Source organism: Magnolia sinica, chromosome 13 (genome assembly GCF_029962835.1).
Source record: "Magnolia sinica isolate HGM2019 chromosome 13, MsV1, whole genome shotgun sequence".
Classification (NCBI taxonomy): domain Eukaryota; kingdom Viridiplantae; phylum Streptophyta; class Magnoliopsida; order Magnoliales; family Magnoliaceae; genus Magnolia; species Magnolia sinica.
This window is the reverse complement of record NC_080585.1, coordinates 300,229-314,039: the sequence shown is the minus strand read 5'-3', so window position 1 is coordinate 314,039 and position 13,811 is coordinate 300,229. Positions and strand designations below refer to the sequence as shown.

The following is a 13,811-nucleotide window of genomic DNA, read 5'->3' as shown; positions in this document are numbered from 1 at the left end:
TTATTATTATTGTTATTGTTTTTTCGTAGGAATTGAGAAATTGTGTGGCTGTCACTATATGAGGGGTCATTTGGATGCCTGTAAAATCCTTAGGGGTCGTTTAAATGTCTGTAAAATCCTCAAGTTGTAAGGGGTTTACAGATAATCAAATTACAGGTGATGTTTGGATGCCCACAATTGCCCGTAAAGACTTGTTGGAGATGTTGGATATTGATTTTTGAGAAGATGGGTTTTGTTGAAGAATGACAGACGAAATCCTACTCACGCCTCAAGGATATCTTTCACCCCACGTCTATTGCCAAAAGTAGTATGACTCAGAGCTGTACGCACGTCTGCAGACAAGACGCTGTGACAGAGGACATGTAACCCTCACACGGGTGGCATGTGTGGTCGAGCAACGTGCTCGACAAGCTTATAAAGACCCGCCAAGATAGGAAGTATATTGTAATCCGAATACACTTGGCAAGGCCGTCACACACAATCCTGCCTTAATGGGAAACTTCCTAAAGACGATCAGTGTTTTCATGGTGACCACAGATTCGAGAAGAGGGTCCTTAAATTAGAAGGAAATCAAAGGATGCGATGAGGAATTTGAGTCCAGCTAGGAGGGTCATTCTTAAATTAGAAGGAAATCAAATGACGCGATGAGGAATTCGAGTCCGGCTGGGATATGATTTAATCCCGTAACCTTCGAGGATCCCATGCTAGCAAGGAAACCCAATATAGTTGTTGCCTCCCAATCTAAGGAGCATACGACAAAAAGTTCATGGCACCGTTCGAGCTATCACATACAACCTCATACAATGTAATGTTGTTTTATCTTAGTTTTAACTTTGGATCCCTTCACTTCTGTCCAACCTCACTACAAAATGTCTTGAGTTTAGTAAAGCTTAGATCATTGCTGTCCAGCGCTATGGCTGTAGTATGCCTAGGAGTAGTATAAATATCCACGAATCTCGATCAACCGAGTCCATACTTGGAATATCACCCCAATCATATCTTGTTGATCATCCGCCTCGATTGTTTGTTCATACAAGTGATCACATGTATTTATATTTTATTCTCAGTTTATTTTATATTCTTGTTAATAGCATTGATCTTCATCATAAATCACAAAAATCTACGATTAGCCTTTATTTTTAGTTCCTTTAATGCATTACTGCATTACCGAGAAACTTAAGGCCCACGATCACCGTTAAAAGAAAAGTCCTTAGCTTAAGGCAAAAAGATCCCATTCGGAAGGACTAACTAATGCAGGGGCATTTTCACACCGGGCTCGAGTGGGGTAGCCCGTGCGATGCGGGGGCACACTCGGGGTGGGCGGCCCATGTGAGGCGGGTGGCTTGTGTGAGGTGGGCCCCACCCGTGTGAGGCGGTACCCATGTGATGTGGGGCCCACGAAGGGGGTTCGGCTAAGGTCCTAACTTATGCGATGTGGGGCTTGAGTTATGAGATAAATGGATTAATTCGCCATGCTCTATCAGTTCGAGCTTTTAGAGCAAGTGGTTAATTGTCCTGCATTAAATTGGTATCAGAGCAGGGTGTTTCAAGACTCCTCACCGGGGTTGATTAATGCAGGGACATTTTCACACCGGGATCGAGTGGGGTAGCCTGTGGGATGCGGGAGCACACTCGGGGTGGGCGGTCCAGGTGAGGCGGTACCTATGTGATGTGGGGCCCATGAGGGGGGTTCGACCAAGGTCATAACCCATGTGATATGGGGCCTGGGCTATGAGATAAATGGATTAATTCACCATGCTCTATCAGTTCGAGCTTTTAGAGCAAGTGATTAATTGTCCTGCATCACTAACCCTCTCCTTCTAAGTCGCCTAATTGTTGCACATTTGTGGCTAGACAATCACGTCAACCTTCACAGGTTTGATCCTACGATTGATACGGCGCTTGGGGTAGCAAGTGTTCAATCGAACTTGAGTCGAGTACGACTCTAGCACGCTCAACACTATCCTAATCGCACATGTTTGACTGAATACGGGCCGTTCATTAACATGTGTAGCCTCGTGTCTGATTGAACTGCAATAGAATCTATGGGGTTGGGAGTGATTTGGAGGAGTTTTCTTTTACTAGGGATGAGATAAAACATTGGATGAAATGAAAGAGATTTTAGAGAAGTAATGAGAAGGTACTTACATATTTATCAACTACCTTTAATGATAGCGAGAGAGACATTGGTTGCTCTCCATTTCTAATACAGGACACCATGAAGGACCCTCTATTAATGTGTATTAGGACTTTCAAATGGTTCCAGGAGAAAGGGGGGAGTTATTTGATACTCCGCTAGAGTATGATGCTTGGTAGGCACTCACAACTTACACTCGAGGAATACATGGCCTCAAACTGTGAAACCCACCATCAACAAGTTAGGGTCCCAAAATCAGATTTGTTTAGCAATCTTGACCTCTTCGTTGTGGACACTTGTTTGTTGAATAGTTGTCATTTTGAGCTGTCCAATAATAAATGTTCCCCAATCTGATGGTTAGCATAGTTTTTGGTTCATTATACATCTAAGGGACCCATAATATGACAATTTAAATCAAATTAGTTACATGTATATTTCATTCTTTTTTATTAATATCCGAGTGCCTAATACCATCCATCACACTCCATCAAAGTGTCAACGTTTTTCCCTTGTGCTAGACAAATAAATATCTTCTATCTCTAATACATACAACGCTAGCGGCCATGGGCAAGTTTTTTTTTTTCATCCAGTTAGTTTTTGGGGAGTATAAAAATTTGAATTTTCAATAGGCATTGGAAAGAATTTAAGCCAAGGGTAAGAGGGCATTTGAATTAGTGGACTTGTAAGAGAGCATTTGAATTAGTGAGCCTACTTCTGTGGCCCACCTAATGCTTGGTTTAGTGTAAGGATCGGCTTTGGGCTTTATTGATATGGGATCAATTCAACAATCTATCTTAAATGAAGCCCTTATATGTCATTTGAAGATTTTATAGGGATTTACCTTTCCAAGCTCTGTCTACAAGCTGTAAACAGTAAACACTTTACAGGTTATTCAAACACAAACAACTGTTTACTGGTAAACAAATTTACGGCTTAAAGCCAAACAGGGCAGGCGGTAAACATTTTACACCTGAAAAGAGTTTCAGGCATAAAGTGTTTACAACCTAAAACTTTACAGATATCCAAGTGACCCTTGTTGTAAGGTGGTTACAGGTAAATACTTTACAGGCAGGTGTTTGGTGGTAAAATTTGCCTATAAAGTGTTCACAAGTGAAACTTACCATTTTTCTCCAAGCAAAAGGCCATGTTTCAGATAACAGGTAAACTCTTTACAACTGAAAAAACATTATACACAGTGGAACACAGTGATATATACACACTCATAAAGTGTGGGGTCCACCGTGATATGTACAGCACATCCAATCTATCCTTCACGTGCTTCCCTTGATGCTATCCTATGGCCCTGAAAAAACAGCCCAATTGATCATCAGATGGGCCACGCAAGAGGAAACATTTAGGATGGGACGCCCACCATTATAAACCTTCCAGATTGTGTGTGGGGTCCACTGTGATGGTGCATGACATCCAGTCTGTCCAATGCATGCTACTTTGATGCTCTATGTGGTGTGAATACCTACTTAATACATTGTAAAAACTTTGCAAGTTAGCCAAATACATTATCTATTTACCTGTAAACAGATTACCACCTAAAAGCCAAACAAAATAGCATGTAAACAGTTTATACGTGAAACCCTTTTCAGTTATAAAGTGTTTACAACTTAAAACTTTACAGGCATCCAAATGACCCCTTATACATTTGACCTAATTGTTTCAGGTTCATCAGAAGAAATGGTCAGAAGCAGTTCCGAACCTCCAACATGCGATACGGGGCTATCCAACATGTGCAGATCTATGGGAAGTATGTTGCATTGGTCATGGAGCATTTATGGCTTAAACAATTATGATTTTCTTTTTGGTCATCAACATGCATTGATTGCGGCACTTCAGGCCTTAGGTCTTGCGTACCAGCGGTTGGGCATGTTTACTGCAGCTATAAAGGTAACCGTTTTACCAACTATTACTGCTCTAAGCCTGTAACCTATTTTTATTGACAGAACTATTATTTCTGAGGTAATATCTTCAAATTTAAGACTTAATTGAGTACTTGTAATGTCTTCAAGTTTTACATGCCTTGATTAAGAATTGGTTTGGGTTATGGTGGTAACTAGATTTAGTTTTTATGGAGGTTATTTTTAAAATTTTATTTTATTTTATTTTATTATGTTATAAGTTACATGAGTAAGGTATCCTGGCTGACCAAGGTTGCGATAACAGTCGTACGGGCGAGCTATTGAACTGGAGGATTCAAGAATCTTTGCATTGGTTGAGAGTGGGAACATTCTATTGATGCTTGGTTCATACATGAAAGTAAGATTCTTTTCAGTCATGTGTGTTTTGAACTTTCGTGCGGTTATTCTTCCTAATGTGGGAAGTTCCTTGTCCACAGATTCTGGTGTAACTCTTCTATGTATTTTATTTTTCATTTTACTGAATGGTGCATTACATTACATGAATTTAGAGTCGGTGTTGGGTGTACCTCATTAAATAGAAAGCTTTCTGATGCAGGAGCAATTCTCAACAACATGTTTCATGCAGATCTCCAAACAAAATAAACTATACTCTGTTATGTCAATAAACAAAGAAGCCAAACTATACTTCTTACCATACCAGGACACTAGCCAAATAAGAAATTTCCTTGTATGATTGACTAACTATGAAACTTCCCCTAAAATCTCTAAGTAATTATATGTAATATACTCCTCATAGAATAGGAAAATATCCTGTCTACTATTAATCCCATCACCATAATTATACTCTTGAAACAATGTCGAAACTACGGAGATTAATGAAAACAACTTCGCCAAAGTGCTGCCAGCTTGAGCAGATATCTGAGGTTCACTGCTGATAAAGAATAAAAGATAAAGGGATACTTCCTTGTGAGAACCGTGCACCTGAGTTTGATATTCTAAGCACACGATCACGAGTAAATCACTTTTATTTGGAATTATATTCCAACTATATAATTCATTATGGGCAATATGATAAATTAATTCTGAATAACTGATTAAAATATACAGCTGCTGAGTGCGTTGCTCTGTACCTGTCTTGGATTTCAAAACTGGTACGTGGTACCTGTAATGATGCAATGGAGTAACGAATTTACTATTCAAGCACTATCTCATTATTTTCCATGAAGCTGTTGACTAGGCAGGTTTCATTTGTGTATATTTGGAGTTCTTGTGCATTGTTAAGCTCCAGTCCTCTTACTTTCTGCTTCTTGTAGGATTCTTGTTTTACATAGGCTGTCAATGAGTTGCGTTTGATTGGATGCTAGTGTCTCCGCATCCAAAGTCCAAACTTTACTAAGGAATTTGGATTTAAATCTTATTGGGTTTAGATATAGTTACCATGTATGAGGCTTCATAATAGGATCCGGTCGGATTGAGACATCCCATCAGGTCCTGGTGGGTTCAATTTCGAGCATGAATTAGGATTCAAAATGGGGTTTAGATCTGGAATTGGTATAACACGGTGTGATTGGTGTTCAGATCAGGATTCATCCGTACTAGAAACATGCATTTTGTAAGTAAAATTAAATAAATGATTGCACTAGAAAATCATATGTTCGGATAACCATCAGGTACCTGATTGGACATGATTTCTAAACTGGATCTGAATTATTTGGACCTGGTCCTACCCTTTTGTTGGTTGGGCCTGACATTTGGGTCCAGAACCAATTGAACAGGATTAGTTGCTTCAGGTGTCTGGGATTCTGTACATATTGATAACCCCAGTTTGACCTTGTCATCCATGTGCACTTCTAATTCACAATAATTGTGTTGGTGGTTTTGCTTGTTTGCACTTACGCGGAGGTGTGCATGCATATGGATTGTAGAAATGTATGGGTGAGGTTATGGGAGCATACACTCGAGTGTGCATGCAAGTCTTTGCAAACACGTGCATTTGCATGTACGCATGTATGCTTATTTGTGCACGTGTGAGCATGCACATGCACCTGTGTGGCGTGCCTCACCTATTTTCCATCCTTTTCCAGCAAAAAGAAGGTAGATTGATCTTTTCTCTCTTTTTTTTTGTATTCAACTTTCTTGTGATTAGGGAGTTGAGCAGTTTCGTCTTGCTTTGGAAATAGAACCTCACAATGTAGCTGCAAACTATGGGCTTGCTTCTGGGCTGCTTGGGTTGTCCAAGGATTGTGTGAACTCTGGTGCATTTGTTTGGGGAGCTTCTCTACTGGAGGTCAGTTTACTGGATCCTGCTACTGATATAACTTCTTCCTTCAACGATTTTTGCTAAAAAGCCACATGTATGTATCTGTGAAAATGACATTTCCTTCTTGATATTGTAGGAAGCATCTGATGTTGCAAAAGCTAGTACCTGCTTGGCTGGAAATAATTCTTCTAGCTGGAAGTTGCATGGGGATATTCAGGTCTACTTTCTTTTAGTTTGTTTACTTGCCATTCTATTGCCTTATTTTCTGTGGGAGCTTGTCCAATACTCTGTCCTTGTTTACGAACCATGACAAATGCTATCTTTGCTTTTGATCACTGTGATAAGTGCTAGCAACTATTTCATGGTGCGTTTGGTTTGGGATTCCTCTCCTTCTGCAGGATAAATAAAATTTAATGAGAACCATGTATTAGTCGATGCTTGAAGAGGAGAACTGTCTGCTGCAAAAAAAGAAGAAAGAAAAAGGAAAAAAAAAAAAGTGGTCTACATTTAGAAGAGGAAAAAAAGAAAGAAGTGGTCTACATTTAGAAGAGACTATTTTTAACATTTTTTTGGCAATTTATGTTCTTATGATCTTCCAAGTCAGGCCCCACGGGCAGAAATTCAGTGGAAACATATTTTAAAGTTCACAAATTTCAAGCTATTGTTGTCCTTCAAAAAAAGCAGGACACAATGAAAATGTCATCAAAGAAGAGGCAAAGATGACTGAATGTATATCAACACCCCTGCTACTTCTTTGGCAAGCTGGATGGAAAATTTCCAGGACTTCTGGCATGTCTCTGACATTAATGATGTCATACCCAAGTCTGAGCTTTACCAATGTTTCCTGGTTTTATGGTTTGTTCACTGTTGCTGGTTTTGTGGTGCTTGCGCACTTGCTGCTTGCTTAGCTTTACTTGCCTGTATGCCATGGTAGTCGGACATGGAGCTTATATCAATCATTTTGAGGTGACATTCATAGCTTTATTAGTTGCTGTGAGAAAAAAAGAAAACTCAATAGGCTTCGTGATCTAAGGATATTCACTAATTATCTTTCCCATAAAACGCCCTCTGAAATACTGATGATTGCAATTTATTATTAGTATTACCTTCTTCGATGGAGGATAGATATTTGGATAATGTCTGTTCTCATTGGTGCCATTAGTTCCGCCTTCTACCTATAGAGATCACCGTTTCTATCTAGTCCTGATGAGGTGATATAGTCTAATGTGAGCATATTTATGGAAACTAATTATGTAAATATTCTGTGCATGGCGTGTACTCTTGCAAGGGCTTCGACCCTTAATGGATCAATTTTTTCTTGATCAATAAGTTAGTGTTATCCATGGAAGAAGCTTGTTCAAATTGCCTGATGCTGTCCAAAATGGTCTGTTTTGTACAAGTTCAACATTTTAACCATTGTTGGCTTTCTGAAGTAAAGTGTGGTTTGAAGTACGGTGTGTTCTCCACGTTTCAGATGGCGTATTCAAACTGTTTTCCATGGGCAGATGAAGGCCAAGGATTGGGTATTGATGAGGATTCTTTCAAAACTTCCATCAGTTCCTGGAAAGGGAAGCGTCTTTTGGCTGCAGTTATTGCTAATCGTTCTTACCAGCGAGCTTTGCACTTGACACCGTGGCAAGCTAATATTTACACTGACATTGCGATCTCTCTAGATCTCATTTGTTCTCTAGAGGAGAGAAGTTATTCTGATTTGGAAGCTTGGTAAGATCTACTGTCAGTTGATTTTCATTGAGTTATTGCATACTCCTTTTTGTGTAGTCTGGCTTTATTGACAATTTTATTCATCAGGCAGCTACCTGAGAAGATGGCTCTGGGTGGTTTGATGCTTGAGGCCAACAATAATGAGTTCTGGCTAGTTTTGGGTTGTTTGTCGATTGACAATGCAGTGAAGCAACATGCTTTTATCAGGGGACTACAATTGGATGTATCATTCGCTGTAGCATGGGCATACCTTGGACAGGTTTATTTATTTATTTATTTGTTATTATTATTATTTTTTTTGGGGGGGAGGGGACGATAATGCAAATTTTTATTAAAGAGAAATCAAGGATACAAACCTTGGATGGGTATGTTCTGATAGTATTCCCCTTTCTCAGCCTTTGTGTTTTCTGATTTGTTTCGTTAACAGCTTTACAGAAAAGCGGATCAAAAGCTGCTGGCCAGACAAGCATTTGATCATGCCAGAAGCATAGATCCTTCATTAGCGTTACCATGGGCAGGCATGTCAATTGATACTCATGCTGGGTAAATGCCCCATGTTTCAGAATGCTTAAGTTTCTCCATATTTATTCTACATGCCTTCCTTCCATTTTATTTTATTTTATTTTATTTTTATGAGTAAGGCTTTTACATTCCTTTTCAGGATTTGCACACCAGATGAGGCTTATGAGAGCTGCGTACGGGCTGTGCATATATTGCCTGTAAGATTTCTATACCTTTTACAATTGTTTCTTCTGTTTTATGAATGAAGAAATATTATTCGAGATACTACTTAAGATGCTAAATGTTCTTGGTAATGGATCTCTTATAAAAGTTGAAAATATTGGAATGCATTGGGTGAAGTTGTGGTGTGCAAAATACAATTGGGTGCATTGTTGACTTCATGATACCATTTGTTGACTGAATCATGAATATTTTCATTGGGGATTATTATTAGTCATTTTTCCCATGATGTATGTTGTTTGTAGTTGGCATTGTTTCGATTGAAAAGACGAGGTGGGATGTAAACACAAAGCTAGTTTTATAGAGGAATGCTTTAGAATATGAAGTATTTAAAGTTAGTTAGACTAAGGTAGAGTACATAGAGGGCAAGTTTAGTAAGAAGAATGGAAACAAGAAATTGGTTAAGATTGATGACTAAGAGGTTTTCCAAAATGACCACTTATGATCTCTTGGGGTGATATTTTGGCTCAATAATTCATGGGCTAATAGACAAATCCTTGATCGCGCCCTTTTGGCTCATGAATTCATTGACTCCCACTATAGTGAGGGGAAGAGTGGCTGGGTTTGTAAGCTTGACATAGAAAAAGCCTTTGATCATGTTGACTGGGGGTACTTGGATTACATTTTGGGTTGGGTCGGCTTCAGTCAGAAATGGCGCGGATTGATGAGCTTGCATCTCTTCAGCCACCTCGTTTGTGCTCGTCCATGGCTCTCCCAAGGGTTTCTTTTCTTCCTCTAGAGTCCCGAGGTAGGGAGACCCACTCTCTCCTTTTCTTTTTGTAATCGCCTCTGAAGGTCTTAGTAGAATGTTGTGGAATGGGAAATCATTGGGGTCTTATTAGGGGTTTCTCAGTTGCTAACTCCTCCCTCGGTTTTGCACATCCAATTCACGGATGGCACTCCTTTTTGTGAGGCTTTTGAGTCCCCAATGGTCAATTAGAGCAAAAATATTTGTTGTTTTGAGGCGGTCTCGGGCCTCAAATTAAAGCTTTTCAAAAGTGAAATGTTGGGCGTTAACATCTCCTCGACTCATCTTTCTGAGTTAGCTAATGCTTTTGGTTGCAACGCAGGATCTTCCTAGTTTCCTACCTTGGTCTCTCCTTTTATATTGGTAACCCTGCTAAGCTCCTTTGGGATGTAGATATCGAGAGAGTATAGCGTAAGTTGACCCCTTGGAAGAGTTGATTTCTATTGCTTGGGGGTTGCTTATTCCATTGTCTGAAATCGATCCTTCTTAGGCTTGAGAAACTCCGAAGAGATTTCCTTTGGACCGATAGCTCAGATAGCCACAAATTTCATCTTCTCAATTGGTTTGAGGTCGTTAATCTTACACTCAGGGGGGTGTAGGGATCCAGGTCTTGTCAGATGTTAATTTTGCCTGTGGCAAATGGGTTTGGCGTTTTAGTTTGGAAGGGGGTAGATGGTGGAGAGAAATCATTGCTTGTAAATATGGTATCGATGAGGGTTGGTTTTCCAAACTCTCCTCTCTACAAAGCCTCTTTAGTTTGGAAAGCTATTGCCTCTCTCAGCCTCAGGCCTCTTAACTCTTATGTTGGATGGATTCTCCTATGCCCTCGGTGATGGTAAAGCTGATTCGCTTTTAGTAAGATTGTTGAATCTCAACTACTCCCCTCCAATCTCTTTTTCCTAAATTAGTTAAGACAATCTCTAATCTGTCCTTCCTTGTCGCAGACTGTTTCTCTAATGTTGGTTCTAGTGTGTGTTACCCCCTGTAGGAGATCGTCGTCTAAACTTGAATTGTAAGATCTTTTGTGCCTTTTGAAGCTCCTTGACAGCGTAAGGCCTACCCCAGGTGTGGAGGATTTCTTATATTGGTCGCTCTCTTCTTCAAGCCACTTCTCGTCCAAGTCCCTGTACCTAATGCTGCAAAGCTTGCCTTCTCCCTGGACCTAGCCCTTTCCTTCTTTCGCTTGGTCTTATGGTGGCCCACCGAAAGTTACTGTTTTTGTTTGGCTCTTTGCGAGAGGGAGAATTCTCATGGTTGACAACTTGTAGAAGCAAGGCATGGTTTTGCCCAATGTCTGCCTTCTCTGCCTCAACGATGCTAGACCATAAGCCACGTCTTTCTCCATTTCTCTTTCGTCAGGGATGTTTGGTCCCTCATCTTCATGAAGTTGCCTAGTGAGGTTGTTGGTATGTTGTTCGCTGGGCATTAGAGGGATATCGACAATTTGTTGAAGCCCCTTTGTTGTCTTATTAGGTTGGCAATTCTCTGGGCCATTCGGAGAGAGACTATCGGCGCTTCCACGACCAGTCCTCTCCTTCTGGGGTTGGCTGGAGTTCTCCATGATCCTTTTGAATGGGCGCTCAGTCTTCTCTCTTTGGTTTGCAGTGTTATCTCCTTTGTTCTAGGGTTGTAATGGGCTAGCTGTGTCCAACAAGGTATTCAATATCAGTTACGTATCGACCGATACATAACGTTAACATCCTGTCCCATTATGCGATACGAGGTCGAATTGGTGATCCCCTGTTTTTTGGACTTAAATTGGCCGCGATACAGGCCCGTATCGGCCGTTATGGGCCATAATGACTGCTACTACCCCGTAACAGTTAGGGGGCGTAACGGTGTGAAAACGGTTAGTTTTCTAGCTTTATAAGATGCACACTTTTTTTTTTCCTAATTTTTTGGGACTTCTGTCTTCTGAATTCTTTCCTAAACTATTATACAGCAATTTCCGTCCACCCTTAGCTTGAATTTGAGGATCAAAACAAGATATTGCAAGAATTTGGATGAATCAAAGCTCCATGGGTCATTTTTCGTTTTTTTTTAAAATTTTTTTATAATAGGTATTTATACTTTTTTTTTAAAAATGTCTATTGTTATGGTTGAATATGATGTGTTAATAATAGTAGAACATATTAATGTGCATTTTACAGATTATGTAATCGATTTTCTTTATATATATATATATATATATATATATATATATATATATATATATATATATATATATAAAGAAAAATCAAATTTTTTTTTTCAATTTTTTTTTGTTGTTTTAATGGTTGAATATGATGTGTTATTCATAGTAGAACATATCAATGTGCATTTTACAGATTATGCAACTGATTTTCTATTTTCTTTGATTTTTTTTTTTTTTTTAATTTTCGGACTATTTTCGACTGATTTTTAAAATTTAGGAAAAGATCATTTTAAAAAAATCCTTTTCTATTGTTATGGTTGAATATGATGTGTTAATCATAATAGAACATATCAATGTGCATTTTACAGATCATGCAATTGGTTTTCTATTTTCTTTGATTTTTTTATTTATTATTTTCGGACTATATAAGATCACATGATGTGCTTGAATGTCATTACTTATTATTGATTCAAAATTTATTTTATTTTTAGATTAGTGACTTTATGTTTATATTTTCTTATTTTGGGCTGGTTTTGGAGCTTTGTAGGGTTTAGAACTTAATTTCTTCTTTATTAATTAGATTTAGAAGTTTAAACTTTATTTCATTAATCTATTTACATCTAGTTATAAGTTTCGAGATTTAATTAATTAATTCTCCTGTAAAAACTGTATTTAAACTTAGAGAATCGAATAGACTATCACATAGGCCATATCTACCTTAGAAAATGCTTGGGTCTCGCCAATAAGGAAGTGAGAATATTGGATGGCAACATTGTCAGAGGGTAGGTGGTTGTAGGCACCAAATGGAGTGCAACTATTGTAATAGACTAATAACCGATGGAATTACATGATTCAAACAACATTTGGCACATCTAAACAATCAAGTTGCGGGATGTACCAAAGTGCCAAAAAAGATAATGATCTTGATGCAAGCCAGTTTGGATGAGTCGAATGGGAAATGAGCTGCTGTGTAGAAGAAGAAAGATGAGATTCTGGAGGCAGCCTGACAGGAGGTGTCTAGTCTTGAATATATGGGCGTTCGTGATGAAGATATATCTATCATTGATATTATATAGTTAGAAAATTAAATTTATGAGTTTCACAATCAATTTCAAGTTGGCATGTTCATAAATTCATCAGACAACCCGATACAACTTTCTCACTAAAGAGTGGACCGTTACACCACCATAAGCATGTTCAAAATTATAAACGAATGCATATTTGGAATATTTAGAATTTTTCAGATTTAATGGATATTATTTTTTCGGAATTTTTTTTTATAAAACTGTTAAAGGGGGTGTATCGGCTGATACTCCGTTATGCTGTAAAGGTAACAATGGGCACCGTTATGCCCACCGTTACTGATATGGAACACCTTGGTGTCCAGTCTCGTGGTTTTTCCCTGTCTCGAGTTGTATAGTGGGTTTAGCATTCTTGTTTTGTTTTTGTTTTTGGTTTTGCTTGCTTTTAGTTATATAGTATATTTTTGTTTGGTTGCTTTTGCCTTATTTATTTATTTTTTTTATTTTTTGTTTTTGGGTTGCCTTTGGCTCTCTTTAATAAATTTCAATCGTAAAAAAAAAATTAAAAAAAATCATGAGTTTTGAGAGATTGAGAAGGATTGTGCCCATAGAATTCAAGCGAGGTGGAAGAAATGGAGATGTGCCTCTAAAGTTTTATGTGATCGTGGTGTACCACTCAAATTGAAAGGGAAATTTTATAAGATAACTATGAGATCAGCCATGCTTAATGGGACAAAATGTTGGGTAGTTAAGGTATTCCATGTTCATAAGATGGGTGTAGCTGAAATGAGGGTGTTGAGATGGATGAGTGACGGGATGAGGAAGTATAGGATTAGAAACGAATGCGTTCAAGAGAACTTAGGACTAACACCGATAGGTAATAATACGAGGGAAGGTAGACTTCGATGGTTTGGTCATGTGCAACAGAAACCAAGAGCTGTGCCGTTTAGGAGTGATTTGGTACAAGTTGAAGGCTCTAAAAGGGCAAGGGGAAGGCCCAGAAGGATGTTGGTGGAGGTAGCAAGGAAGACTTGATGACCCATGGTCTAATTGAAGTTATGGCTCTTGATAAAGTGGAATAGAATGGCGGAACAAGATTCATGTGGCTAACCGCTATTAATTTGGATAAGGCTTAGATAATGATGATTAATATAAGTCATTTTGAATTCAAACTTG

The 13,811-nt window shown here is 38.7% G+C and overlaps 1 protein-coding gene across 1 annotated transcript in view; it reads left to right on the top strand.

Moving 5' to 3' along the window:
* Positions 1-13,811, top strand: part of LOC131222295 (tetratricopeptide repeat protein SKI3) — a 40,805-nt gene that overhangs the window by 1,089 nt on the left and 25,905 nt on the right. Inside the window, exons 5-13 of the mRNA XM_058217312.1 lie at positions 3,813-3,896; positions 3,986-4,036; positions 4,313-4,405; positions 6,155-6,295; positions 6,405-6,485; positions 7,743-7,990; positions 8,078-8,249; positions 8,418-8,533; positions 8,652-8,709. Coding sequence (XP_058073295.1) covers positions 3,813-3,896; positions 3,986-4,036; positions 4,313-4,405; positions 6,155-6,295; positions 6,405-6,485; positions 7,743-7,990; positions 8,078-8,249; positions 8,418-8,533; positions 8,652-8,709 — 1,044 coding nt within the window. The remainder of the gene's footprint in view (positions 1-3,812; positions 3,897-3,985; positions 4,037-4,312; positions 4,406-6,154; positions 6,296-6,404; positions 6,486-7,742; positions 7,991-8,077; positions 8,250-8,417; positions 8,534-8,651; positions 8,710-13,811) is intronic.